Here is a 27961-nt window from a genome sequence, read left to right as displayed (position 1 = left end):
TTTTTGTTAAAATATCTTCTGATATGGGTATTGACTTCTCAGTTCGTGTACCCGTTGTTTGCTAATACTTGAAGGCTTCTGCCCAGTTCCTTGTGGGTGTTCGCCAGTCGGAAAAGTGAGCAAAGGGGCTCTGTGTATAAATCCGTTTATTACGCTAGTCTGTTATATAATACTAGTGTAATAAACGCATTAACCATATAAACGTCTTGAGCGTCGATTCACCGTCGAACAAACGCCATTCTTGCATGGTGCCCTTACTGATATATGGAAGGTAATCGCTAGAAAAATAATCAGGATGATCTTTGAAGATTTATATATATTATACTTATACAATAAAAAAAACTCTGCACATTTTCACGTAGTGAAATTCGAAATATGTATCAAAATAATTCTATGTACATAAAAAATTTACATTGAAAACATTTACAAAAATCTAATCATGCACAGTCCCCATTAATATTGTAAACAATTATGTAAATAATATATTAGGGTTATATTATTTGTTGTTAAGTCTGGGGAAGGTACCAGAATGTCTACTGGTATCAGTGTTGTCTCAGTATAACCCAGACGTCCTGGACACCTGTAAGGGCAGCTGTGGACACCTGTCCTGTAAGGGGGGCAGCTGTGTGGACACCTGTGAACAAGGCAGTTGTGTAGACACCTGTGAAGGAGGCAGCTATGTGGCTCTGGTGATGAATGGTTGTGAGGCATGAACAGCAGTGAAAAGCGTGGTGTATGGAGGTAAAGGGCCCGCGGTGTATGATGGTCGAGAGCATGATGAATGTCAGTGAAGAAGATGGTGTATAACGGTAGCCGTTAATTGAGCAGAAAGTAATGAAGAAACTCCCTTCACTATACACAGTAGGCAGCACAATCTCCTGGCCAGTGACTGTATCACAAGGGCGACTACCTCGGCCCGAGGCGAGCACAAGGGCGGCTACCTCGGCCCGAGGCGAGCACAAGGGCGGCTACCTCGGCCCGAGGCGAGCACAAGGGCGGCTACCTCGGCCCGAGGCGAGCACAAGGGCGGCTACCTCGGCCCGAGGCGAGCACAAGGGCGGCTACCTCGGCCCGAGGCGAGCACAAGGGCGGCTACCTCGGCCCGAGGCGAGCACAAAGTCCCTGCCACAAGACCACAAGGCAGAATACACATATTCTCTACTCAACAACCAAGCAATACATAAATACTTCCCTAGAACACTTACATGTATCACACTCAAAGTCCAGACAATGCACGGACGTTACATGCAAATTACCTACATAAAAATCGCACAGAGTTGACAGGAACTCTACAAGGATCCCTAGCAGCACACACAAGTTCTCTACAGTACACAAGACAGGCATGGCGTTGACTTTCTCCACACATCACACAAAAAACACACACAAATCTTCCTATGCCACACACACACACACACAAAGCGGTAAATAAATATTCCCTACAAAACATGTGCAAAGAGAAATGACTTTGACGCCTCACAAGAAATAAACATAAATTTCCCCCCTCACAGCACCCAGAGATACAAAAATGTGCATTGCAGTTTATACATAACAGAAGACGGACAAGATGCGTGTGAGCACAGGGGGGCCACAGCAACACGGACAGGTGTCAACATGGGACAGGATGAGAGAGAGAAACTCTGGTCTGGGCTTCCCACATTACAAAAATACCAAAATAAATAATCTGTAACAATAATTACACACACGTACTGGACCACAGATCACAACATCCGAACACGGACACGACCTATACACGTCTTAAGTGTAGATCTGTCACGACGTGTTACGTCGGACAAATAGGCTTTAAGGCAAACGTCTTAAGGCCGTTTACCTTACAGCAACGTCTTAACGTGCGACACACAGGCTACACGACCCACCGGACACACAGGATACACGACACATACACACACCAGGGACACTGTGCCAGCTCCCACCACACAAACAATAATCTTTAATGAATTATACACACAATTATATATTTGTCAGCTTATCTTTCACGGCATTTAATAACCAATAACATATTTATTATTTCACAAACTACCCTACATCTAATCAATAAATATATTAACTTCTATTACCTACTATAAAATACTGTATTTGCACATTTCTCGACTGAAAGTATTTGAGTGAAAACTTGACAATCCCGTAAGGTAACCCCACGAGGTAATCCCGTGAGGTCACCCCTTGAGGTCACCCCTTGAGGTCACCCCGTGAGGTAACCCCGTGAGGTAACCCCGTGAGGTAACCCCTTGAGGTAAACCCTTGAGGTAACCCCGTGAGGTAAACCCTTGAGGTAACCCCGTGAGGTCACCCCATAAGGTAAGCCCCTACGACGGCAGCGAGGCGCGGCGTCGCAAGAGACCTCTAAGGCGGGCTGGCGCCACGCCGGGCCCGCTAGAACAAGGAATGCCGCCTATAGTAAGGTCTGAAATGCCTGCATGTGAATGATGGATACCTGAGTGAATATAATAGGAAATATACTGGTCATCTGCTCCCAAAAAGTGTCAGTAATATATGGCACAGGACAGCACGGCCATTACCGGGCTGGCGGGAATGGCTGACAGGGGTGGGGTAATGGGGGAGCGATGTTGTCAGCCTTAATCCACTCCCTAGGGATTGGAGAATCACTCCAATCCCTAGTGATTGGAGTGTTTACAGATGCGTGTCTTATCACATTCATTAATTCCCCCAGCACACAGCCGCAAGATTCCTTTGCAAGATTCTCCAAGCGCAGACCCTTATTCAGTGCAAGTTCTAGTGAAAATATTGAAGCTGTATGAACTCTATTTAACCGACTGGACCATGATGGCCAACACATATTTCAGTACTCTAGCCCATCATGGTCTAGTCGGTACAGCACGTGTGCTTGAGGCGTCCAGGGACGCAGGTTCGAGCCCATTGTACAGCTTCCAATATTTTCTCGTAGATACATCGCATTTTTTGCGAGATATTAAATAAGATCTAGTGACTGGTGAGTCTGGTTCGAGGACCCCAGTGCAAGATGAGTACAAAATGTTGCCATAGGATCTACTTCTACAACGTGTGACAACGCCTACTTAATGCTTACTTGAAAGTAGAAAGTATTTCTTGTGCATCATAAAGGGAAAAACTTTCACAACTTTGTCAATAATTCAAGCTAACTGAAGTGTAAAAGCGTTTCATTAAATAACGTCTTGAATATACGGAGATATTCCATATTTATTCATAAATTCAGAGCGATTATTTTCATACAGGATTTCAAGACATTAATCCCATTCTTATTACAAACTGTTCTCAGGTTATAATCTCATGCCCATGTTTAGCCTTGAGTCAGTGTTCCAGACTAACAATAGTTATTGCCAGGACGGGGGAAGCGTAAGCAATTAATGAACAATTAACAAGTGTCAACTCTCAACAAAAAACTATACGTTCTATGCATTAAATGAATCAGTATCTTGAATGAAATGTCATGTAAACAGATATTATTTCATATATTTAATGGCCTGAGCGAGTACTAAATACGCTACGTATATTACCAACGTCTTTATTGAAGTCCATAGTCTCCTGAGACGGGCGGATGCCTACTACTATGCAAGTAATTACTTCCTGCAACTTACTTCTAAAGTGAACATTAACCCATAGATAGATATGGCATATTGTCTTACAAGGTGAGCACAGCCCAAATACCCCTACAATAAGGAGGTTATCTTGAGGTTATCTTGAGATGATTTCGGGGCTTCTTAGTGTCCCCGCGGCCCGGTCCTCGACCAGGCCTCCACCCCCAGGAAGTAGCCCGTGACGGCTGATTAACACCCAGGTACCTATTTTACTGCTAGGTAACAAGGGCATAGGGTGAAAGAAACTCTGCCCATCGTTTCTCGCCGGCGCCTGGGATCGAACCCAGGACCACAGGATCACAAGTCCAGCGTGCTGTCCGCTCGGCCGACCAGGAGTTGCAATCTTGAACCGTGAGAAAGCAATCAAGGACATGATGATTAACCCACACACCGGAAGATGAGCCGACGACGACGACGTTTCGGTCCGCTCATCGTCTCTTCGGTCACGGTATTGTGAATCATCGTTTGCGATCAAGGACAACTTTGGGGTCAAGTGATGAGTAGCCATGATGACAGTGGTCATGGAGGAGACGAAGGGCTACAACACCCCATGGCTGGCCAAAAGCTTCAAGGAATATTTAGAGATTCTAGCAATTTACAGAACTTGGAAACTCTAAAACAATCTGTAGAATCTGAGAATGATCTAGGAGATTTCTGGAAGAAACTGCGGACCATCAGGAAGACAAAGAAAGCTCTACAAGGATCTGGGGTTATTTAAAAAGATATAGAGTGACAAAATTCATCTTAAAACTCAATTTAACTCTAATAACAGGAATGGTTAAGGACCCCATGACTTACAACACCTCAAACCAATCACGACAGGGTTCATCTCAGAAGATATTGATCCAAGCCACATCTTTGAAAGGTACAAAGTAACTCACACATAAGGAAAACAATTTCAAGCTCAACAAGCCACACTGTAGGACAGAAAACTGGAGATGCTTTTTCACCCATGGGTTACTAAGCCCTGGGAATCACCTCGACGAAACCAAGAATGCCGAGACAGTTCAAACTTCATTTGGAAAGAGATCCTCTGGAACAACGGGGTAGCTAAGACAACCCGCTAGATTCCTATCTCCGTCTGGGTCACAGAAGATGGTGGCCTCATGTAGCAGGCAGAAAAAAATTGAAGTAATTTGGGGATCTATGGGATTTTGGGATTACTAAAACACCATCTGGATCTGGGGATTTCTAAGAGGCTCTGAGAATCACGATAAGGATCTATAAATATCTACAAATCCCCCTCGGAAAATTTAGAATAGGCTAAAATCTCAAAGTGCCACGATCTTTAATCAAATATAGAAATCTCAGTAAGGATTTGGGTTATCTAAGATGTGTTGGGGTCATTAAAATGTGTCACGATTTTTAGACAAGTTTGTGGATCTTTGCAAAGGTTTTCGGATCGCTAAATACAACTGAAGTTCTAGAGAATATAACACACGCGGGGGAATATCTAATCGAGAACCAATTATTTGTAGGGCATGTAAATTCTGGATGGGTTTAGGGATGCCTTACACGAACTTATAATCTCTACTGACACTTAGGAGTTCAAGAATGTCTTTGAAACTTTTAGAAGGAGGACTTGCAGAACTTCAATACTCGACGCCCTGTAGAAGAATCGGTTTAATCAGACGGGTTTAGAACTCATTGAATATGCTGAGAACATTTGGAAACGAAGAACAATCTTAAAACTGACTCAAACGTAGCTAGAAAAATGGAATAAACATGAAAAAGGGGCCAGATTGAACTATAATGGCACAAAGACTTTTGGAAAGACTAATGAACTTTTAAAAAGACCTTACACAATATGAAAATACGTGAGAGGTAAACATATTTGAATGTATCAAAGATATTGAAAAGACGATCTAGAACCGTTTCAAAGGTCTTTAGTAATTCGAAAAGACCACGAAGACCACTAAGATGCAACCTGAATCATTGTAATTTCTTTAAACCTCCAAAAAAAAAATAAGTCACAGAAAAGACCCCATCTGTATTATAGGCTTTGGGCCTAAGGTAAACAAAAAAAAAGCAAGTTTCTGAATTAAAAATACTCTGAGCATTGAGGCTTCCTGAGCACACTTTAGTGCTCAGGAACACTTTAATGTCCCAAAACACTAAACTAAAGGACTGAACACCACGGCACACATCCTGGTCTTGTTATCATGACATGTGTTGTTCTATAGTATAGTATAGTGTTCTTTAGTATAGTGTAGTATAATACTGACGATATACTACAACAGACAGAAGAAGACACAAGTATAACCCAATATATAACGCGCATATTATTGGATTTGGCAAAGAACAATTTTGGGCACATTAAACAATCACTTCATTTGTCGAAGCTTGGAGTACACAAACACTATTGCACATTTCTGTGGAAAATAAATCGAAATCCCTATTAACACCTGTAACTGCATCCTTTGAATTTTCAATCTGAAATTTGCACACCATATAAAATTAAGACAGCTTCTGTAATATTTGTTGTGTGATAAATGATAGTAATTGTATTCACACAATTAAACACACACACACACACACACACACACACACACACACACACACACACACACACACTGAAAAGATCTTTCCTTCATTTGAAAACAGGCTTGCGATTGTTTTTTTCCATAAACACGTCCAATTTGAGGTGGTCAGCCTGAGTGAATGAGACCATTGTTTACACCTTGTGAGTACCTTCTCTTCAAGTTGAGCTCCTTCGAGTGGTACTCACACGGGTCGTGATTTACACTGAGCTTCCTGGGCCGCGAGATGCCGCCACTGTGACTGTCTTTTGTCCGGGGGGAGTTCACCGCGCCTCACAACTTTGTCTCGTGAGTGTTGGCCATGTTGCGGTGGAACGCCGCGTGAATGCGCGCCCGAAGTGGGTGTTGCGGATGAGGTGGAGACTCGGCTACGTGGTTGGTGTGGTGATTGTGGAGGAAGCTGTGGTGGTGGTAGTGGTGGTGGTGGCTGTGGTTGAGGTGGAAGTGGACGGCGTTGTTGAGTCGACTCAGAGATTTCTCCAAGTCTCCTTCGTCGCAGGAATCGACATCACCTGTGGGAGCGAGAGAGGTTGAGTAGTGTGAACGTACGAAATAAATTGTAGCACCTTTGTTTACTTCAAAACTTTAATTTTTCATGAAATTTTGTTCACTGTATTTGCTACAAAACCACCGGAAATATAATTACAGTATGTGGTAATTATAATTAAACGCAAAACAAAGAGTAATAAACATATTGAAACCTTGTATACACTCTGATTAGGTTATTAAGGTGCAGACGATGAGTCGCAATAACGTGACTGAAGTATATTGACCAGACCACACACTAGAAGGTGAAGGGACGACGACGTTTCGGTCCGTCCTGGACCTTTCTCAATCGACTTGAGAATGGTCCAGGACGGATCGAAACGTCGTCGTCGTCCCTTCACCTAGTGTGTGGTCTGGTCAACAGGTTATTAAGGTTACAGGCTTCCGGCGGTACAAACTAGTTCGTTCTCAATGAGGGGGGGGAGAAAGACCTCAATATAAGCCTAACATATATACTGTATGTGTAAACTGGTTGCCTGTCCCACGACACAATGAATTATTAATTATCATATCTGCACAACATTTTAGCAACATTAGTGACCATCTCGCACTGACGGGATCAATAGTGTGTGAACTTGTTCACCTGAGCTGTGAACACGTTCTTGAGCAAGACGATGACAGATTTCGTGCGTCGCACAATACCTCATGGTACATCAACCTTTATTTTAATGCAATTAATTAATACAGCTTGTTACATTCTTACAACAACATACTAGCATTAGATTAATCTAGATGTTTAGATTCAGTCGATTAAGGCAGTGTCTGGGATGCTCCCGGACGCAGGTTCGAATCCTCGTCATGGCCCTTGCGGATTTGTTCACTAGATGTTTAGCATTTGCATTACAACGATCAAAATAAAACGTACCATCGCTGGAGTTTGTCGACGCCATGAAGTGGTCAGTTCTCACAGCTTTTCTCGACTTGGGTCTTCTGTAATATTTGAATTCTCTGGGAAGAGTATAAGACCTCGGTAGCGATATTTGACTATCGAGATCAGATGGTATTCTGTAAGACTTATAAATAACTTTGTCTCTATTGTCCGTGTTTTTATCTCCCTTTCTATTGCGTCTTTTTATCGAGTGTTTGGAGTGACTGGAGCCGCTCATGTCATCAGAGGGAAGGTGGTAGTTGTTTCCGTATTTCCACCGAGGGTCCTGGTAGTCGTAGTAGATCCTGGTGTTGTCCAGGTAATGTGGCGCCAGCAGAATCTCTGGCGTTTGAGAACGATGTTTTCTGTGGGCTGGGGCCGGCACGGGCGCCGCTGAGGGCTCTACCACAAGGTATGTGAAGTCCAGCGGTTCAGGCTTCAACCACGGTTGCTTCTTCGCCCGAGGGATGGGTTGACGAAGCGTTCCAGATTCGGAGATATCGCTGGGATGCGGCCGCTTTAACTTGCCAGCTTTTATCTCTTCTTCGATTTGTCTTAATTCAGCAATCTGTTGTTGCTTCTTCTCCTGCAGCTTCTGTTGTATGTTGACTCTGGAGCCCACACTCCCTTCGTGATCACTTGACAACGACTGTGGTAAAGGCCGCTTCCAGAACGGCACCATACGACCATTATTATTTGGCACGCCTATAGAAGGGAGAACGGGAACTGGAGGTGGCACGAAGCTCGTCGGCTTTTTTTTCTTCCTCTTAATGCCCGGGTTGAAGCGGCAAGTGAAGACGCCGGGGACGTGGAGGGCGTCCGGCGGGTAGTGGCAGGGCTGCTGCTGCTGATTCCGCGCCTCGCTGGTCTCCAGGTTATTGGGCTTGGCGTTACCATTCTGCTGAGGGTTGGAGGCGATGGTGCTGTTGTCGCTCGCCGACAGCTCGTTCAGGTAGTATGGGAAAGGCATGCGGTGTGACTTGTCTGTACACTGACCCAGCTGACATCCTGTAATGTTTCACAACTAGGTTAAAGTCGCTATCTGAATTTCCAAACATAGATATAACAAATTATTTGACTTTCCGTCATGAAAATACAAATTCAATAATAAAGCATTACATGTATGCACTAGTGTACACGTCTTAACATCTTTCTAAGAGCACAAGATTCTGCGAGATGATCAAAAGTACTATTAAAACATGGAGACAATGTAGCCACTGTTTAAGAATAAGAACAGCAGCCTTAAATAAATGATTACATCCCTATATATACACTAAGTGAGACCTGTATGTTGGAGACAAGGTCAAATTATACACAAACTATAATTGCTACCTAAACACAGTAGTAAATATCGGGAGGTTCAGATGTATTAGCTTAGGTCAGGCTCGATTGGGTTAGGTTAGGTTAGGTTAGTTGGGGGTAAAGTTATGTGTACGATGCGTCTTATATCCAAATGTTGTACCAAACACCCATGGAATACAATAATATATGGTGGTCATCACTCCCCCACATGGTGGGCTGCTACACGGTGCCACACACTGTCTGGGCAGTGGTAATGACCTCATGGTATAACTTGAAAAAAAAGCATTATTTTCTTACGTGCTGAAATCTTTGGTATTTACCATCCTTTACAGAACATAATCCACCTTCATGTCCTAATTTTGCTATTATTATTATTATTATTATTATTATTATTAATAATGGTTTGATTGTGTAGGATAAATTACTTTTATTAGTAATTTATTTACATTTTAAGCACCAAACAAATTAAAAAAGAAAGCTCCAGGCTAAACAATCAAGAAAATTCCAAGATACGTTATAGAAATAATCTAGAGAATACGACTAAGATCTGCTTAAATGTGAACCTAGAGAACATGACCTACCAGGACGTGACCCTAGAAAGCTTGCCCAGGACCTACTAGTACCTGTACACAAAGTTAGAGAACATGGCCAGTACCTGTACACGAAGAGTAGGTGTTGATGGAGGAGGACATGGTGTAGTTGTGCTTGAGCCTCTTGACATGAAAGTGCTGGTAGTAGAAGATCATGAACACCACTCCGAACCCGAAGGCGATGAAGACGAGGGCCGTGACAGGGTACTGGTACCAGGGCGTGGACCTCAGGCCCCCCAGCCACACCGCCACCAGGAGGGCGTTCTCTAGCAGCATGGTGATGTAGAAGGCCACCATCTTCTGCCGGGCGTTGATTTCTTGCAAGTTGATGTAGCAGAATATGTAACAGAAGGCGATTAACATGGAGAATATCACTTTCTTAAACAAGGGCATCTTTTCACCGTGAAAGACATTCTTGGGAGAGATGAGCCAGAGGAACATGGAGACCCAATGGAGGGCAATGACGAGGAAAACCCAGTACCCGTAGAGCGTTGCATACACGGTGAGTGCCAGCGAGCGGGAGGTTATGGTCCCAAGCCGCCAGATGAACTGAAATATAACTCCTAACCACGTCAGTATCAGGCGATGAACGTTATGCCGCCGCACGTTCTTGTTGAAGGAGGCCAAGGCCCAGCACACGCTGAAGAGCGACAATGCTGTCGACACAATATTCAGGTCTGTTAGATCAGATAGCGCGGGTTTTCGCCATATCAGATACAGCTGAATGAGCAACATGGGGGCTGCCTCACAGAAGGCATGGATCAGTCGCAGCATACACAAGTCGCGAACCTCATGCTTGACGTAGCGAAGATCCACGGGGATGAAGAGTTTAAAGTAGCGCCAAAGGACGCCTCCCTGGACGAAATGGAGCAAGAGCATAATGCCCAGATCGCAGTCCTTCTTGGCCAGGTCCTTCCGGAGACTGGAGAGATACCACTTGAGCGAACACATCTGGCACACCACGAGGGAGAGCAGCACACAGGAGAGCGCCAGCGCGAACCACACCACCTCCTGCTGGTCGTACAGGGTGTAGATGGTGACCACGTCAAACACCACATCACAGAAGTAGGACGCCAGCGAGATGATGTTGAAGAGCACATCGCAGAGCGGGAGGAACTCCTGGGCCATGGTACTGCGCTGGGCACCGTTCACATCCTGCCACCGCTGGTCCACCGCCGCTCCTGCCAACGGGAACGCTTTGTTAGTTACAGCATGCAGTGGTGAAGCATAATATTACAGCATGATATTACAGGTGCTTACTGCACTTTTAGAACATTCTCGTGAGACACCTGTACCACTACTCCTCACCCCACACCTGTACTAGGATAGTACCCTTCACTCCACACCTGTACTAGGCTACTACCCTTCACTCCACACCTGCACAAGGCTACTACCTCCCCGTTTCATTGATAAGTTTCCTGATGCGTGAGCAGGTCACACATCAACCAGATCAAAATATATGTAATTACACAAAATATGTGTATGAAAATGAATGCCTTTATTTAAACCAGAAAGTTCTTTATTATTATTATTTGTTTGCATAGCGATTTCTCTGCATTCTGTGGTTTCAGAACTGGCTTTCCGCGTAGTCATCTTATTGAGGCGAACGGTGAAGAATTTCTAAGGGGGGTAATTTTACCTTGCCTGAAGGGTTATGGGCCTTTGTTAAGACAAGCTAGGCTGTCATTACCCCCCCTGGCCCAGGCACCAAGGGGCTCGTGTCTGTACTCACCTTCTTGTACTTACTGGGTCGAGCATTAGCTCCTAATCCCGCCTTCCGGAGAGTTTAAGTTCCGTGCAATCACTCGGTTCCCGTTTTCTTTACCTTTAAACTTGTATAATGATTCAGATTCTAATACTTCTTCGCCTAGCTCATCCCACTACTCTTGACAAAGTTGTTCTTGACATCTGACTCATTCGTGTTTAGTTCCCACGAGTGCAGACTCGTTCTGCTGTCCCTAGCTTGAACAAATAAATTTGTGTTTTCCATTGATGAGTCTCTACCCAACCTCGTGTCATGTTACCACTTTGTTCCCCCTTGTCTACCTTTTCTTAATCCATTGTGTGCTGCCGTTACCTTCCTATTCCCAGGAGTGCGAGGGTAATGTGTTTTTAATTACCTTCGCTACTGGGTTCTCTGGTGTGTGGTTAGTTTCCTCGTAGTTGGGATGGCTTTCTAGTTGTGCCAGGACTAGTTTTTCAATTGCCTCTCCTACTCTGTTCCCTTGTTGATTTTTGTGTCTTTCAATGCTGCCGAGACTAACTTATCTTTAAGGGATTTGTTCCTCTTCCAGGCTAGCATAGGTGGGTCTTTTGGGAAACGTCCCCATGATGGGTGGTCTCCGAACCTCTCTTCTAGCCAGGTCCACAATTGGCTCTGTGTTTTTTAGAGGTTTTTCAAACCCTTCGAAGAAGGTTGTTACCAGGATATCCCTATCCTGGTTTTTCTCCATTTTTTGAGTTAGGAGTTGTTCCCTCGTTTTTTGCCCCAGTTTCCTTTCGGCTGCCTTTAGTACTTCCTCTGGGTAGTCCCTGTCTCTGAAAAATTCCCATAGATCTTCTAGTTGTTCATGTAGGGACCCAGGGTTGCTATTTATTCTTTTCAGTCTCAGGCCTAGGGAGTACGGGAGTGAGTTTTTTAGTGGCTTCGGGTGGCTTGAGTCATACTGCAGGTATGTGTGGAGGTTTGACGGCTAGTAGTAAGCTTTAGTCTCCAGTCTGCGTGTTTCCGGGTTTACGTAGATCGTTGTGTCTAGGAAATTTAGTTCCCTGGTATTCCGCTCTATCGTAAACTGCAGGTTGGGGTGGACAGTGTTCGCCCATGTATAGAAGGCGTCTAGGTTTCTGCCTGGCCCCAACATGATGCCGAAAATGTCATCTATGTACCTGAAATATATTCTAGGTCCGACCTGTAGGTTTCGTCTCTGTGATTCAAAGACCTCATGGACAAATATTTCAGCGATGGCCACACTGCTTGATGCTCCTATTGCCGTTCCTTTGACCTGCCTATAGGTTGTGCCTTTAAATGTTAGGATAGTATCCCTCATGACATGCAGAATCGCCTCGGTCAGGAGGTTTTTCGACGGCGGCCTATATATTCCTGCGTCCCTCAGGTCTCTACTGATCCTGTGGGCATTTCTGTCAAAGTATTCTTCTACTAGAGTTGCTGCTTCCCTCTGAGGTATGCTAGGGTAGAGGGACACTATGTCTAGGGAGAATAATGTCGCCTCTACCGGGACTGGGCCCCACTCCTCGTTCGTTTTGCTAAGTTTAATCAGGAGGTCAGTGGTGTCCACTAACCTCTAATCTTGTGACGTCATGAAGAGCCCTTCTCGCGTCTGATTGGTTTGTCGTCTTGCGCTCTGTTAACTGATGTTATCAAGAGAGAGCATCATCACTGTAATATCTGGAGCTCAACTCTGGTGTTTCCTCTGCAGAGCTTGAACGAAGGTCCGAATTACTAGTTTGAGAGCAGGGACAATCTCAGGATGCTGGCAGAGGCTGGACGCTCTCTCGTTAACAATAATTATATTTCAGAAATTTGTCAATGATGGCGATCTAGTGAGAAGCGAGAAGATTCTTAGGGCTTTATGAGCGCGTTTCATGGTAGATTACCAGCCTATGTGTCCAGCAACGGATTGGGGAACTCTGAATTATTAACCGAGAAGACAAGCGTCCTTCACCTGTTTTTGTTTTTTTAAGGTATATGATAACGGCGCTATGGAACTAGCCACAGGAAACATACGAGTGAATTTGACGTCCATTGTCACATCGCCAATGGCCTCAACACTGCATGTAGGAAGATGTGAATGACCATGGTGGAGTTGATGCATGGTTGTAGTAGCAATAGGATGCAACCCAAGCAACAGCCTAGTGGACCAAACTCTCACAAGTCAAGCTTGGCCTCGGGCCGGGCTTGGAGAGTAGAACTCCCAGAACCCCATCAAGCAGGTATCAAGCAGGTATCAACGACCTATTTCCCTCCTGAACTGCAGTAATGTCTTGGCATTTACGACTTCGGCGGGTAGGCAGTTCCACGGGTTTATAACTCTGTGGGTGAAAACACACGTTTTCTCTCCTACACTGTGGCTTGTTGAGCTTGAAACTCTTGCCCCTTTGTGTTATGCGTGACCTTTGAAGAGTTGGTCTGGATTAATTTCCTTAAACTTGTTGTGCATTTTAATGTTTGATGGGATCAGCTGTGTCACGTCTGTGTTGCAGTGTTGCCAGCAAGTGCTCCTCGTATGAGGGTCGACTGAAGTTATTTCAGCGAGGACTATTATGATGCATCATAGGTCTGAGGATACGGTATGTTCTCCATTTGGTGTTCATTTGAACAGTCTCTGTATGTGATGATTTATTAAGCTTTATTTACACACACACACACACGAATTAATGATGATTAATATGAGTAATGGCGATGTCTTCTCACAGACATAATAACATAGGATTAAAAACCCACACTTAAGTATGGTTGACAAATGGAATGCATTAGGCAGTGATGTGGTGGAGACTGACTCCATACACAGTTTCAAACGTAGATATGATAAGAGCCCAATAGGCTCAGGAACCTGTACACCAGTTGATTGACGGTTGAGAGGCGGGATCAAAGAGCCAAAACTCAACCCCCGCAAGCACAACTAGGCGAGTACACACACACACAGGTATTGTCTGCATGTTTACGAAGTAAATAACCGATTCGTCTCACGCTTAAAACTCTGAAGACGTACCACGAAGTATTTCCGTTCACTAATACCGTCACAAAATTAGAGAGAGAGAGAGAGAGAGAGAGAGAGAGAGAGAGAGAGAGAGAGAGAGAGAGAGAGAGAGAGAGAGAGAGAGAGAGAGAGAGAGAGAGAGAGAGACGTGTAGGGGAAGGAGGGTAAGGGGAAAAAATGAATTGATTTTGAGTATAATTAACCAAGAAATTAATGGCCATTCAGGACCAGAATTAACGATGATTAATATTAGTAATGTCTTCTCACAGACATAATCACATAGGATTAAAAACCCACAAGTATTTGTGAAATTGATGGAAAGATTTACACCAAGTCTTTCGCACTCTCCAGAGTGCTGTCAAGGTGTGAGTGTGGTGTGAGGACGAGACCCACATCTCAACCTCTAAGTAATTGATATTTATCTCGCATAGGAGACGAAACAACGTGTCTGGCTGTCATCATATGAGATTATTCACCCTACCATCTCTCGCTCTTGCGCTCTCTCTTTTGCTCTCACTCTCTTTTGCTCTCACTCTCTTTCCCTCTCTTTTGCTCTCGCTCTCTCTTGCTTTCGCTCTTTTGCTCTCGCTCTCCCCCTCTTGCTTTCTGGGGTTCTTTCTCTCTCCCCCTCTTGCTCTCTGGGGCTCTTTCTCTCTCCCCCTCTTGCTCTCTGGGGCTCTTTCTCTCTCCCCCTCTTGCTCTCTGGGGCTCTTTCTCTCTCCCCCTCTTGCTCTCTGGGGCTCTTTCTCTCTCTCCCCCTCTTGCTCTCTGGGGCTCTTTCTCTCTCACCCTCTTGCTCTCTGGGGCTCTTTCTCTCTCACCCTCTTGCTCTCTGGGGCTCTTTCTCTCTCCCCCTCTTGCTTTCTGGGGCTCTTTCTCTCTCCCCCTCTTGCTCTCTGGGGCTCTTTCTCTCTCCCCCTCTTGCTCTCTGGGGCTCTTTCTCTCTCCCCCTCTTGCTCTCTGGGGCTCTTTCTCTCTCCCCCTCTTGCTCTCTGGGGCTCTTTCTCTCTCCCCCTCTTGCTCTCTGGGGCTCTCTCTCTCTCTTGCCCTCTCTCTCTTCTTCTCTTTTTCTCTGTATCTCCCTCTTGTTCTCTGGCGCTCGCTCTCTCTCTCTCTCGCTCTCTGTCTCTCTCTCGTATAACAACACACCCTTTGTATTGTCTCCCCCTATATCTTCCTCCGGTCCTCTCAATGGAAACTTTCTAAACATGTGGTTAACAGCTTTCATGTCCATTAACCACACACTGGAAGACTGAACATGTGGGACGAGACGTGCTCCACTGCCCGCGTTGTATGACCAACTTCGTATTACGTGCTAAGTCTTGTGACGCTTACTGCTTCAGCGTCAGCCACAGCAGCACCCAAGGTACACCGGGGCACGACTGGCCGCAACTGTCCTTGTCACACAAGCTGTCAATGACCACACATACACAAGACCGCTGACAAGACAAGACCACTCGGCCGCTGGGGATTACGCCAGCGCCTCCCGCGGGATAATTGGCCGCGCTCCAAGACCGCTTCCATCATACGTGAACGGCCACGAAGTCTTTAAAAACCTTTGCAAAACCGGAGAAAAAAGATGTTGCATAATGGAGGGGGGAGTCGATGGTGGGTCTCGTAGTATAGTTGGCTTCGTTTCCGACTCATAATCGGGAATACCGGGTTAGAAATGGCTCTGTAACTAGCTGATACTGTAATTATAAGGTGTGAAGGATAGATGAATTTACTAATGTAATAATCTCCGGTGAGGTCTGATGAAGACCTTTTGTGCCCTCTGTAATCCTTTTTGCGCTACCGTTCACAGGATGATTATGGGGGGTGCGCAATAAACTAGCCGCCTCCGGCGGCAACAATCAATCATAGTTGGCCACGTTTCCTTTCATCTAATGCCTCTGTTCACCTAGCAGTAAATAGGTGCTCAGGAGTTAGACCACTGTTGTAGGGAAGGTCGGTGTAGGTCAACCATGGGTGGGGCTTCAATACAAGCCTACAGTAGGCTTCCTGACCTTGACAAAAGGAATTATTATTATGAGTTTGGTGGAGGGTGGGTGAGTGGATGGCGGAAGGCTGTGTGTGAGAGAGAGAGAGAGAGAGAGAGCAGAAGCACAGTGTGATGTGTTGTGTGCGTGAGAATAAACCAGAGTTTAGAGGAGGTAGACAAGAACCAATTGTTTTCAATTGGACGTTAGGCTCCTACTCACTTATTCCTACGCATCTTCCTCCCTCTAGTGGTTCTACCATTCTATCTCATCCTCCTCCTGCTCCATTGTTTCTGGTGGGTGAGGGTTACCGGTGGAGGTCAGTGCCACATCTCAACACCTACACGGAGCCATAGGCTCTTGGCTCAACTCGCTAGCAGGGTTCTCCATACACAAAAGTAGCTTCCTTGCTACCTGGGCCAAGATTCAACAACATTTGCGCATCTAATTACGAACCTGTACAGCTTTTCTCAATCGGCTTTGTTTACATATTAAATAGTTTACAAACATCGAAACTTCCCAATCAAATGTTGTTATTGTTATAAACAGCCTCCTAGGGCTTCGGAGCTCATAAGCTGTTTAATATATGTAAACAAAGCCTCCAAAGATTATGAAAAGATGTACAGGTTCGTATGTAGACGCTGAAATGTGTGTGTGTTGAATCCTGGTCTTGGTTTATGACCTCGATTGATTGATTGATGAAGATTAAGCCACCCAAAAGGTGGCACGGGCATGAATAGCCCGTAAGTGGTGGCCCTTTTGAGCCATTACCAGTATCAATAGCTGATACTGGAGATCTGTGGAGGTGCGACTGCACCCTGCGTGACGGGAGATGTCTCCCGTCTTATGACCTCGATAAGCCTAATCGGCTTCTTGACACTGACATTGGGAAACCAAGGGGGAGGGGGGGGGAAGGGGTAGAAATAGCCTAAGCTACTCTATCCCTTTGAGATGTATTTTATTGTCTCAATAAACGTACTTGAATGGGGAAACCATTAGTCCTCAGCTCATGATCTCATCATGAACTGAGGACATTTCCACCGACACTCAGTAAACTACATATCTGCCATTATATTGCTGTCATTATAGCAATCCCCGTGGCGCAGTGGTAAAGTACTTGTCCGGCGCTTCGCGCAACCTATCCTCTTAAAATAGCTTTGCTTTTCGCTCGTATGCGCGCTATGGCCCAAAATGGACGTCATTTGAAATGAAATCTGCTCGCGAAAGTGACGTACTGTCCCATTTCGTTTAGGACAAGCCGTTCTCGCAAATTGAATAAGTCAATATTGACTTATTAAATATGTGCATAGGTGACATACTTAACATAATAGATACCCTTAAAAAGATTCATAGAAAACACCGACCTTACCTAACCTTATTAGTATCTTAAGATAAGCATCTTATTGTTTCGTAATTACAGTTATTACCTAACCTATAATAGGTATAGGTTAAGTAATAATTGTAATTACGAAGCAATAAGATGCTTATCTTAAGATACTAACAAGGTTAGGTAAGGTCGGTGTTTTCTATGAATCTTTTTAAGGGTATCTATTATGTTAAGTATATCACCTATGCACGTAGTTAATAAGTCAATATTGACTTTACGAATTTGCGAGAACGGGTTGCAAGCCGGAGGACTGTTTTAGCCCTCCGGCTTACTCGGTTAGGTTAGGAGAGGAAACATTCCATTAACGGTTTTCATGACGTTTTGAAACCATAGGAGAACTTCCTGCCCTCCTAACCTACCAGAGGACCCTTACCTTACTGTTTTGGAGAAATTTTTTGTTTAATTTAAATGCTCAATTTTCCTCAAGTGTGTGTGTGTGGGGGGGGGGGTTGATGCAATGTGTGGAGGGGGGAAGGGAGTGGATTTAGACGCTTAAGCTAAAGAAATAAGCAAATAACAAAATATTAGTTCAGCTACTGACGGAATTTGCGACGTTTCTGTCCGTCTTGGATCCTTCACAAGTCGGATAATAAAGGTCCGAGACGGACCGAAACATCGTCCCGTCACTGCCAATATTTTCACACGTCTGGGTTGGCTGTCTAATTGTCAGCCCCGTTACTGTGACGCGGTGTCTGCAGTGGGTTGAGACGTGACACCTGTCTGCTCCCTTCAGCAGTCTGCGAGTCCCTCCCCCCCCACCCCCCCACACAGAACCATTACAGTGCTACCAACTTCTCCCTTCCGACAGGTCGTTAATATAAATTAGGAACAGCCAGTGAGCCATAACCGACTGTTGATAGCAACTCATTTGGTAGTGGATGGCTTAAGACCGCAGGGTTATAAGAATATAAACCAAGGGGGTTGTCCAGCATTACAATGATTTGTATAACTATGTGCAAGAGAGCGCCCACGCATGCACGCCCTCACACGTAAACATGTGTACACACACACACACACACACACACACACACACACACACACACACACACGAGGGGCCATAGATTCAAGATAAGGAAAAAAAAAGGAAGGAAGGAATTATCAAGGGAAAGCGCCAAGCCATTATGGCTATATAGCACTTGGAAGGGGTCAGGATAAGGATCTGGGATGGGACTGGGGAAAGGAATGGTGTCCAACCACTTGGACGGTCGAGAATTGAACGCCGATTTTCCGAGCTTCGGAAAAAAAAGCTGAAAAAAACATTAGTTCTCTTTTGCGAACCATGTTATAGAAGGTTGGAACAAGCTAAGTGAGAAGGTGGCGAAGGCCAACACCGTCAGTAGTTTCAAAGCGTTATACGACAAAGAGTACTGGGAAGACGGGACACCACGAGCGTGGCTCTCATCCTGTAACTACACTTAGGTAGCTACACACACACACACAAACACACACACTCTTGGATAAGCTACAGTCATTGTTGGATAAATGGCTATTGAATTCCAATCCAGATACGTGCAAGGTTATAGGATAAGGATGGGGGAGGAGGAGGAAGAAGAATATGTAACAAGAGGAAGAAAATTATTGCGAGAAAAAGGTAAAAGTCACAACACTGAAACACTCGGTCGACGACCGGGCCGCGGGGACGCTAAGCCCCGGACGCACCTCAAGGTAACCTCAAGGTAACCTCCCGAGACACCATCAGCAGGATATACTAAGCTAACACCAGGGTAGCCTTCAGGCACCAAGACTGCAAAAAGAAACAAAGGGGATATGATCCAGGCATCTAAGATACTCGATATCAATGAAACAGAATAATTAGGTTGAACAGTAGTGTAACGAGAGGGTAAAGACGGTAGGTAGATAAGAACGTAAGAAAACGACAGAAGGCTTATTGACCTATACGTGGCAGCTCCCATTTGTATCCACCCAAACAACATTCATGTGTCTATCCTACGCTGGAAACAATCAAGTGACCCCCCCCCCACGTGTTACCCGGCAATATACTCCACAAATTAACTACCCAGGCTTTTTTTCCCTAAATCTAAATTTACCCAACTCATATCCATTGCTTCGTGTTCTATTTTGTGTTAATATGTTTAACACCTTATTAATATCCTCCCATATTATAATTATTCAACCACCATCCACCTTGGGAGTATAACCATGGCCCCACCATGGGAGTATAACCATGGCCCCACCATGGGAGTATAACCATGGCCCCACCATGGGAGTATAACCATGATCCCACCATCCACCATGGGAGTATAACCATGACTCGCATATTCCTTTGAATTGTGCTGCCATCGGGCTGATGAGCAATAACAGCACTTCCCTGCCCTCCCTGTAGCTGTATTGAGTGATCCGTCAGTGTATATGGTCTGTGCTATGTTGTTTTTCAGCTTGTATATTGTGAATGTGTTCTACGGTGCTTAATTTAGCAGCAAGCTGAGCATGAGGGGTTGTGATTAGCAGTGAACCAGTATCCGGGAGTCAAGTCTCAACTGTTGTAGAGCTGTACAACCATGGAGGGAAGACCCGGATTGATGGAGATTGATGGAGATTAAGCCCCCCAAAAGGTGGCACGGGCATGAATAGCCCGTAAGTGGCGGCCCTTTTGAGCCATTACCAGTATCAAGAGCTGATACTGGAGATCTGTGGAGGTGCGACTGCACCCTGCGTCGAAGACCCGGATATCTGCCACACCTATATACATACACAAGCCGCCTGTCCCCTCCCCATGAAACTAGTTATTAGTATTAATTAACACACAATGTGGTGCGCCTCATTAACATAGTGGTGTATAATGTAGGTTACTGGAATGTCCCACAATAGGGGTCCTTGACCATTACAAAAATGGATTACCTGTGAACAAATCCACAAGGGTCGTGACGAGGATTCGAACCTGCGTCCGGGAGCATCCCAGACACTGCCTTAATCGACTGAGCTACGACAGGGTAAAAAAAAAAAAAAAAAAAAAAAAAAAAGAGTTGAAACCGAAGTTCTACTGAACTTACTGGATCCCGTAGCCTCTCCGAGGCACAAACCAGGATTTTACACAACTCCCCCTGCATAATATTGCGCCGGAAACACAGATTTCTTAAGTCGGATTTCTTGCCGCATTCCCTGACCCACACGAACGCGTGCATGTACGTCTGGCGAGTGTGTACACACACACAGTTCGTGTTTTTATATAATATTTAATATGCTGGGGTTTTGTCTAATTATAATTAAGAGTTCTACTGATGATGGCAATTAACAGGTAAAAATATTTTTGTTTATTACTATTACTGACAGTAGTTCATTTTTATGTACTTTTATGTCTTTTGTATCATTTTCTCGCCCTCATTAGCACATGTGGCATGGGTACATCTCGGTAGAGACAGACCTTGGAAAAGGTTTAAGATAATTAAGGTTGATTCTGGGTAATGGGGATGCCCACCAGGACAAGTCGCCCCAGCCCGCCGCGACAAGTCGCCCCAACTTCTCTAAGAGTTTGGCTAGGCTAGGTTAACTTGGTTAGGTTAGAGACGCGTCAACAATGGAACTTAGCGTCACACAGTTCAGTGACCATATTAGTGTCAAATGCAACAGTCGGCTCCAAGGATTTCTATCATCACACATTACCTTCCAGCACATTTAGTAAGGCTCTCTCTAACATGTTAATAGTATATAAGGCGGACCAAATGTTACTTCGTAATATTATTTTATTAAAATACAATCATACGTAAAAATTAAAATGGAAAATACATTACAAAAAATAAAAATAAAAAATACATTTTATCTTAATAGTTAAATTCATGTTTTTTATTTAGTCTTTTTGCATTTTAATTTTTACACATGACAAATAATATTAACTGTAAAGTAGCATTTGTACCAGCCCGGAGATAAAATATTATATATATATATTATATATTATATATATATATGTCATATATACATGCAAAAAAATCAAAACATACCTGAAGCTCAGACCATATCATCCAGCTGCAATGTCATTTACCGAATCTTAAAAAGTAACATTAAGAATTACATTGATTTCACTTTAGGAACAAAATTTCCTGTTAATATTTCCGCACAACTCGCCGTAGAGCAGCTATAGTCGCACACTATAAGTTACCTATAGTGCTCTCAATATTTTTTACTCAAATTTTCTATAAATATATCACTGATTCTCAACACATAGATGTCTCACATGAGCCTCATTCAGAACCCTTCCAGGCTTGAGCAACGAAGTGCTATACCACCACACCAGTACTGTGAGAGAGGCAGGAGAGCCACACATCAGTACTGTGGCAGAGGCAGGAGAGCCACACACCAGTACTGTGTGAGAGGCAGGAGCGTCACACCAGTACTGTGAGAGAGGCAGGAGAGCCACACACCAGTACTGTGTGAGAGGCAGGAGAGCCACACACCAGTACTGTGTGAGAGGCAGGAGCGTCACACCAGTACTGTGTGAGAGGCAGGAGAGCCACACACCAGTACTGTGTGAGAGGCAGGAGAGCCACACACCAGTACTGTGTGAGAGGCAGGAGAGCCACACACCAGTACTGTGTGAGAGGCAGGAGCGTCACACCAGTACTGTGTGAGAGGCAGGAGAGCCACACACCAGTACTGTGTGAGAGGCAGGAGCGTCACACCAGTACTGTGTGAGAGGCAGGAGAGCCACACACCAGTACTGTGTGAGAGGCAGGAGAGCCACACACCAGTACTGTGTGAGAGGCAGGAGCCACACACCAGTACTGTGGCAGAGGCAGGAGAGCCACACACCAGTACTGTGTGAGAGGCAGGAGAGCCACACACCAGTACTGTGTGAGAGGCAGGAGAGCCACACACCAGTACTGTGCGAGAGGCAGGAGACCCACACACCAGTACTGTGCGAGAGGCAGGAGACCCACACACCAGTACTGTGCGAGAGGCAGGAGAGCCACACACCAGTACTGTGTGAGAGGCAGGAGAGCCACACACCAGTACTGTGTGAGAGGCAGGAGCGTCACACCAGTACTGTGTGAGAGGCAGGAGAGCCACACACCAGTACTGTGTGAGAGGCAGGAGAGCCACACACCAGTACTGTGTGAGAGGCAGGAGCCACACACCAGTACTGTGGCAGAGGCAGGAGAGCCACACACCAGTACTGTGTGAGAGGCAGGAGAGCCACACACCAGTACTGTGTGAGAGGCAGGAGAGCCACACACCAGTACTGTGCGATAGGCAGGAGACCCACACACCAGTACTGTGCGAGAGGCAGGAGACCCACACACCAGTACTGTGTGAGAGGCAGGAGAGCCACACACCAGTACTGTGAGCTGTAGTACACTAATGACCTGCTTCACACGAATCACCCGCCACCACAGCACTCACTCCCCCCCCAACTCTCCCCTCTCCCCTACTCGCTGCCAGGCTGGAGACTTCAACGCCGACAAATAGTAATCCAGAACCGGCGTCGTAACTCGTACGAACGGCTGCGTTTATATCACCCGCGAATATGACTCCTCGTAACACTGTTATTTTCTTCTTGTTCTGAAAGATCACAGTCACTTGTATACATTTCTCCAGCGCGGAGGATTTCCGACAGTGGCAAGGCTTATAGCGCAAAGGACGGGTGAACCTAGGTACCACTGACCTGTCAATCGTCCCTACTGCGACGAAACGCAATGCCTCATTTGGTATTAGTGGGAAATGCCTCTCGTCTCACATCGATATTGTGTCAACAGTTTACAAACGACGCCATATTGAAAGCTATAGGGAGGAGCAGGCAAATTCACCGGGGGATAATTTCGCGTTTATTGCTCCTGAGTTGTTTAGGTAGTTAGAGTAAACACAAATATTAACGAGACTTTGTGTAGTAGTTGAACAGCACGTCAAATGTCATTTTAATGCAGCTGAGTTTGTGGAGTAGTTAAAGGAATGCTAAGAATTTAGCGAATATGGTGTAGTGAGTGTGTCAGAGGTCAACACCGCCGGGCCTCCAACACGCACATCCACACTCACACTTTCCACACATACAATACATACAGAAAATACAATACCGAGAAAAATCCATAGCGAATAATGCTACAAATTTCCTCCCGAATTATGTAGATACATTATTACTTCATAAAAAAATACTCAAATACAACTTCTATATTTGTTGATGAATATAAGGATTCATCACATGAATACGTACACAGTTCTAGCTTTGTCATATATAAGTTAGAGATGGAAATATTATCTAAACTCGCAGGTTTATTAACCGATGCATTTCGACTACAAATAGTAAAATTAAAATAAACTGTGTATTAACAACAACAAAGAAACGTGTACCCAAATGTAGACCTAACTATATTATTATTATTATTATTAAGCTGGCGTCGAAGCTTGACCTACAAAGATGAGGGAGATGAGGCGAACATGAGAGGTTAATGTTAGTGAGGAAGGTCAATAACCACAGGAGGCGGGGTGAGAGGCCTTAGAGTAGTCACCAAATCACTGTCCTGCCCCCTCCCTCACACTCCCACCTCTCTCTCTCTCATACTCCTACTTCTCCCTCCCTCACACTCCCACCTCTCCCTCCCTCATATTCCCACCTCTCCCTCCCTCATATTCCCACCTCTCCCTCACAACCTCATCCTCTCTATTCCTCACTTATGGCCGAACGTTTTTGGCTAGACAAAACAGCTACATTTTTTATGGAGTGGCAACTACAGAAAACGGGCCGGCTGGCACTACAGTATCCTAACCAACTCTTACGGGGAACTATAACAATTTCTTTATATAGGCCTACAAAGGGGTGATATAGACATACAGGGGATAGTATAGGCTTACAGGATGATGATACGGAACTAAATAGTAATTTTATAAGCCTACTGGTTGATGATACTTCCCTACAGGGTGATGAAATAGGCCTACGTGGTCTTAATATGGGCTAGTGTGATGATACTGACATACAGGGGTGGTGATATAAGCCTTTAGTAGGATTATAATGGCCTATAGGGTGATATAAACTTTAAAGTGATGATGTATACCTGGAAGGTGATGCTGGAGGCTTTGACGAGAGTGTTCTGTGCGATGGTTGTTAAACTTCGACTTGTGATCCTGTGGTCCTGGATTCGATCCTAGGCGCCAGCGAGAAACAATGGGCAGAGTTCCTTTCACCTTATGCCCCTGTTACCTAGCAGTAAAATAGGTACCTGGGTAAAATAGGTTTCGTCGAAGACTGTTCTAAGCTTCGACGAGACTGTTCTAAGCTTCGACGAGACTGTTCTAAGCTTCGATGAGACTGTGTTGTGAGATGGTTGACGGCTGCTGTAAACTTTCGACGACGCTAGAACATAGCCTCCAACACCAACACTATTTGTGGAAGCAAATACTATTCATAATTTTAAAACCAGGTATGATAGGGAAATGGGACAGGAGTCATTGCTGTAAACAACCGATGCTCGAAAGGCGGGATCCAAGAGTCAATGCTCGATCCTGCAGACACAACTAGGTGAGTACAACTAGGTGAGTACTATACCTGTGATTGCCCTGTTATAAAGTGACTTCAGACCAAATGGTATGAGGGACTTTGAGTTCTGTAATTACTTCATACACTTAGGAATATTGGAAGATATTCTTATGCTGTACACAAATTTTGTTAATGGAGGCTAATAGATCAGCTTTACATTTCATGTTCTCTCCTGATTCTTAATCAAGAATCGAGTTGATTTGATTTCGAATCAAAGAATCGAAACAAATCAAAGAGTTGATTTATTTTTGTATTGAGGCTGATATTTTCTCCCATGATTCCATGTAACCATCCTGTGAGATATGAATATTAGATCAACTTATAGCTAGTTTTTTATCTCCACTCTGTAATCTTTCATGTAGAACAGGGTAGCAGCACATTGCTGTTTATACCTAAGCTTCTTAGGTATAAACTAAATAGAACATGAACATGAATTCATAGTAGAACATGAACATGAATTTTTATACATTGATTGGAAAGGTCATTCCACATTCTGGTCCCTTGATTTGTAGAGCATTTCTAATTTGATTAAGTCGTACTCTTGGAATATCAAAAAGGTATTTGTTTCTTAATAAAAAATAAACTTCGACGAGGCATCTGTGAGATGGTCGACTGTTGGGTCCCACAGGGTCCTCTCAAATATACAGAAAGGAAATTAGATACATTAATAGTTTGAAGTATTTATAAGTACACGTATATTTATATATGTATATATAAATTTGCGTTTGCTTATATCTAAAATATTATTTTATCAAAACGTTGATTATTCGCCGTGTTTTGGACACGTATTAAGATAATATACATTAAAAATAAGAAATAATTGCAATTTAAAATTATTTGATGATTGCAAATAGGAATATAGGAATAATTGACAGGGAGGGTATGGGGAAGGGTATGGGGGAAGGGTATGGGGGAATAGTATGGGGGAAGGGTATGGGGGAAGGGTATGGGGGAAAGGTATGGGGGAAGAGTATGGGGGAAGGGTATGGGGGAAGGGTATGGGGGAAGGGTATGGGGGAGGGTATAGGGGAAGGGTATGGGGGAAGGGTATGGGGGAAGGGTATTGGGGAAGGGTATGGGGGAAGGGTATGGGGGAAGGGTATGGGGGAATAGTATGGGGGAAGGGTATGGGGGAGGGTATGGGGGAAGGGTATAGGGGAATAGTATGGGGGAAGGGTATGGGGGAAGGGTATGGGGGAAGGGTATGGGGGAAGGGTATGGGGGAAGGGTATGGGGGAAGGGTATGGGGGAAGGGTATGGGGGAATAGTATGGGGGAAGGGTATGGGGGAAGGGTATGGGGGAAGGGTATAGGGGAAGGGTATGGGGGAGGGTATGGGGGAAGGGTATGGGGGAATAGTATGGGGGAATGGTATGGGGGAAGGGTATGGGGGAAGGGTATGGGGGAAAGGTATGGGGGAAGGGTATGCGGGAAGGGTATGGGGGAAGAGTATGGGGGAAGGGTATGGGGGAGGGTATGGGGGAAGGGTATGGGGGAATAGTATGGGGGAATAGTATGGGGGAAGGGTATGGGGGAAGGGTATGGGGGAAATAGGTATGAGGGAAGGGTATGGGGGAAGGGTATGGGGGAAGGGTATGGGGAAGGGTATGGGGAAGGGTATGGGGGAATAGTATGGGGGAATAGTATGGGGGAAGGGTATGGGGGAAGGGTATGGGGGAAAGGTATGGGAGAAGGGTATGGGGGAAGGGTATGGGGGGGTACATATAAAGTGAATTAAACTAAAATTTTACCATCCCTTTCCATCTGTCTTGCTGGATGTCCAACCTGGCACCATTTTAACTACATATTACTTTTACCCCATTAATAATTCATAACTTTACCAGTAAAGCTATAAATTCTGAAATAAAGTACTCTACTGTCTTTAGCTTTAAGTATCACTTTAGTAACATGTATATTGTAAACTTTACTTCTTAATTTGTTTGCACATGTTAAAATATATATATATATATATATATATATATATATATATATATATATATATATACATATTATGATTATTATTATGACAACAATCAATTTATTTATTTTATTAACAACCTTAGGTATATACAGTAATGTGCTGCTATCCTATTCTATATGAAAGATTACACAGTGTAGATAAAAAACTAGCTATAAGTTCATCTAATATTCCCATCTCACAGGATGGTTATAGTCCTACTTAGAATCAGGGAGAGAAAATACCAGCCTCAATACAAAAACGAATCAATTCTGACTAAAAATAAAAGAGAGAACATGAAATGTAAGGCCTCTTACAAGGAGGCTATTAGCCTCCAGGCTATTAGCTATTAGCCTATTAGCTATTAGGTAAGGAGGCTATTAGCCTCCACTAGCAAAAATCTGGTGGAGGCTAATATCAGCACAATAATATCTTTCAATATTCCTGAGGGTATATGAAGTAATTACAGAGCTCAAATACCTCATACCATTTGGTCTGAAGTCACTTAATCAATTCATACGTCTCACTACTATATCGATTATTAAAATAAACAATACTGGTATATTACTATATTCCAAATGATTACATATTATTTACTTAAAATCCTTTACAAAATATTTTCTTAAACATTTCATGGTTTGAAAATTCCGCCCATTGGATTGTTTTGTTTTGAAGTGTAAGCAGTTAGCAATTTGTTCATGTACGATAAGTATGAAAATAACAGTGAACATGTGTTATTTAGATGAACATGAACCTTATAAAGTATGTATATACATATATTTTTCATGAATCTGTCTCATATACTTTATGAAAGTAATACAAATAAGTTGGATGAAATAATATTAATCCTAAATAATGAAACTGCGCTACTTGATCCAGCTGAATATAATCTTACAAGCTAAAGAATTAAAATTAAATCATAAAGTATATCTCCTCTCCTTAAACCTTTAAAAAGTATTCCATACATTTTTATTAAATAAGAAGAAGACTAGTTTAACTCCC

At 44.2% G+C, this 27961-nt stretch overlaps 1 protein-coding gene across 2 annotated transcripts; it reads right to left on the bottom strand.

Annotated features, from left to right (window-relative positions):
* Positions 1-296: 296 nt before the first annotated feature.
* Positions 297-23448, bottom strand: LOC123763624 (uncharacterized). Of its 2 annotated transcripts, none has more exons than XM_045750863.2 (4): positions 23141-23448; positions 9505-10620; positions 7545-8555; positions 297-6645 (listed from the first exon to the last, which is right to left on the bottom strand). In XM_045750863.2, the coding sequence occupies exons 2-4, from the start codon at positions 10565-10567 to the stop codon at positions 6407-6409; spliced, it is 2313 nt and encodes a 770-aa protein (XP_045606819.2). In that variant the 5' UTR covers positions 10568-10620; positions 23141-23448; the 3' UTR covers positions 297-6406. The 2 variants fall into 2 exon arrangements, with proteins under 2 accessions (XP_045606819.2, XP_045606820.2); XM_045750864.2 differs by lacking the exon at positions 23141-23448 and adding an exon at positions 21480-21991.
* Positions 23449-27961: the final 4513 nt, after the last annotated feature.

The sequence above is a fragment of the Procambarus clarkii genome, chromosome 52 (assembly GCF_040958095.1).
Source record: "Procambarus clarkii isolate CNS0578487 chromosome 52, FALCON_Pclarkii_2.0, whole genome shotgun sequence".
NCBI classification, from domain to species: Eukaryota; Metazoa; Arthropoda; class Malacostraca; order Decapoda; family Cambaridae; genus Procambarus; species Procambarus clarkii.
The sequence above is the reverse complement of the archived record's forward strand: the minus strand, read 5'-3'. Positions and strand labels throughout refer to the sequence as shown.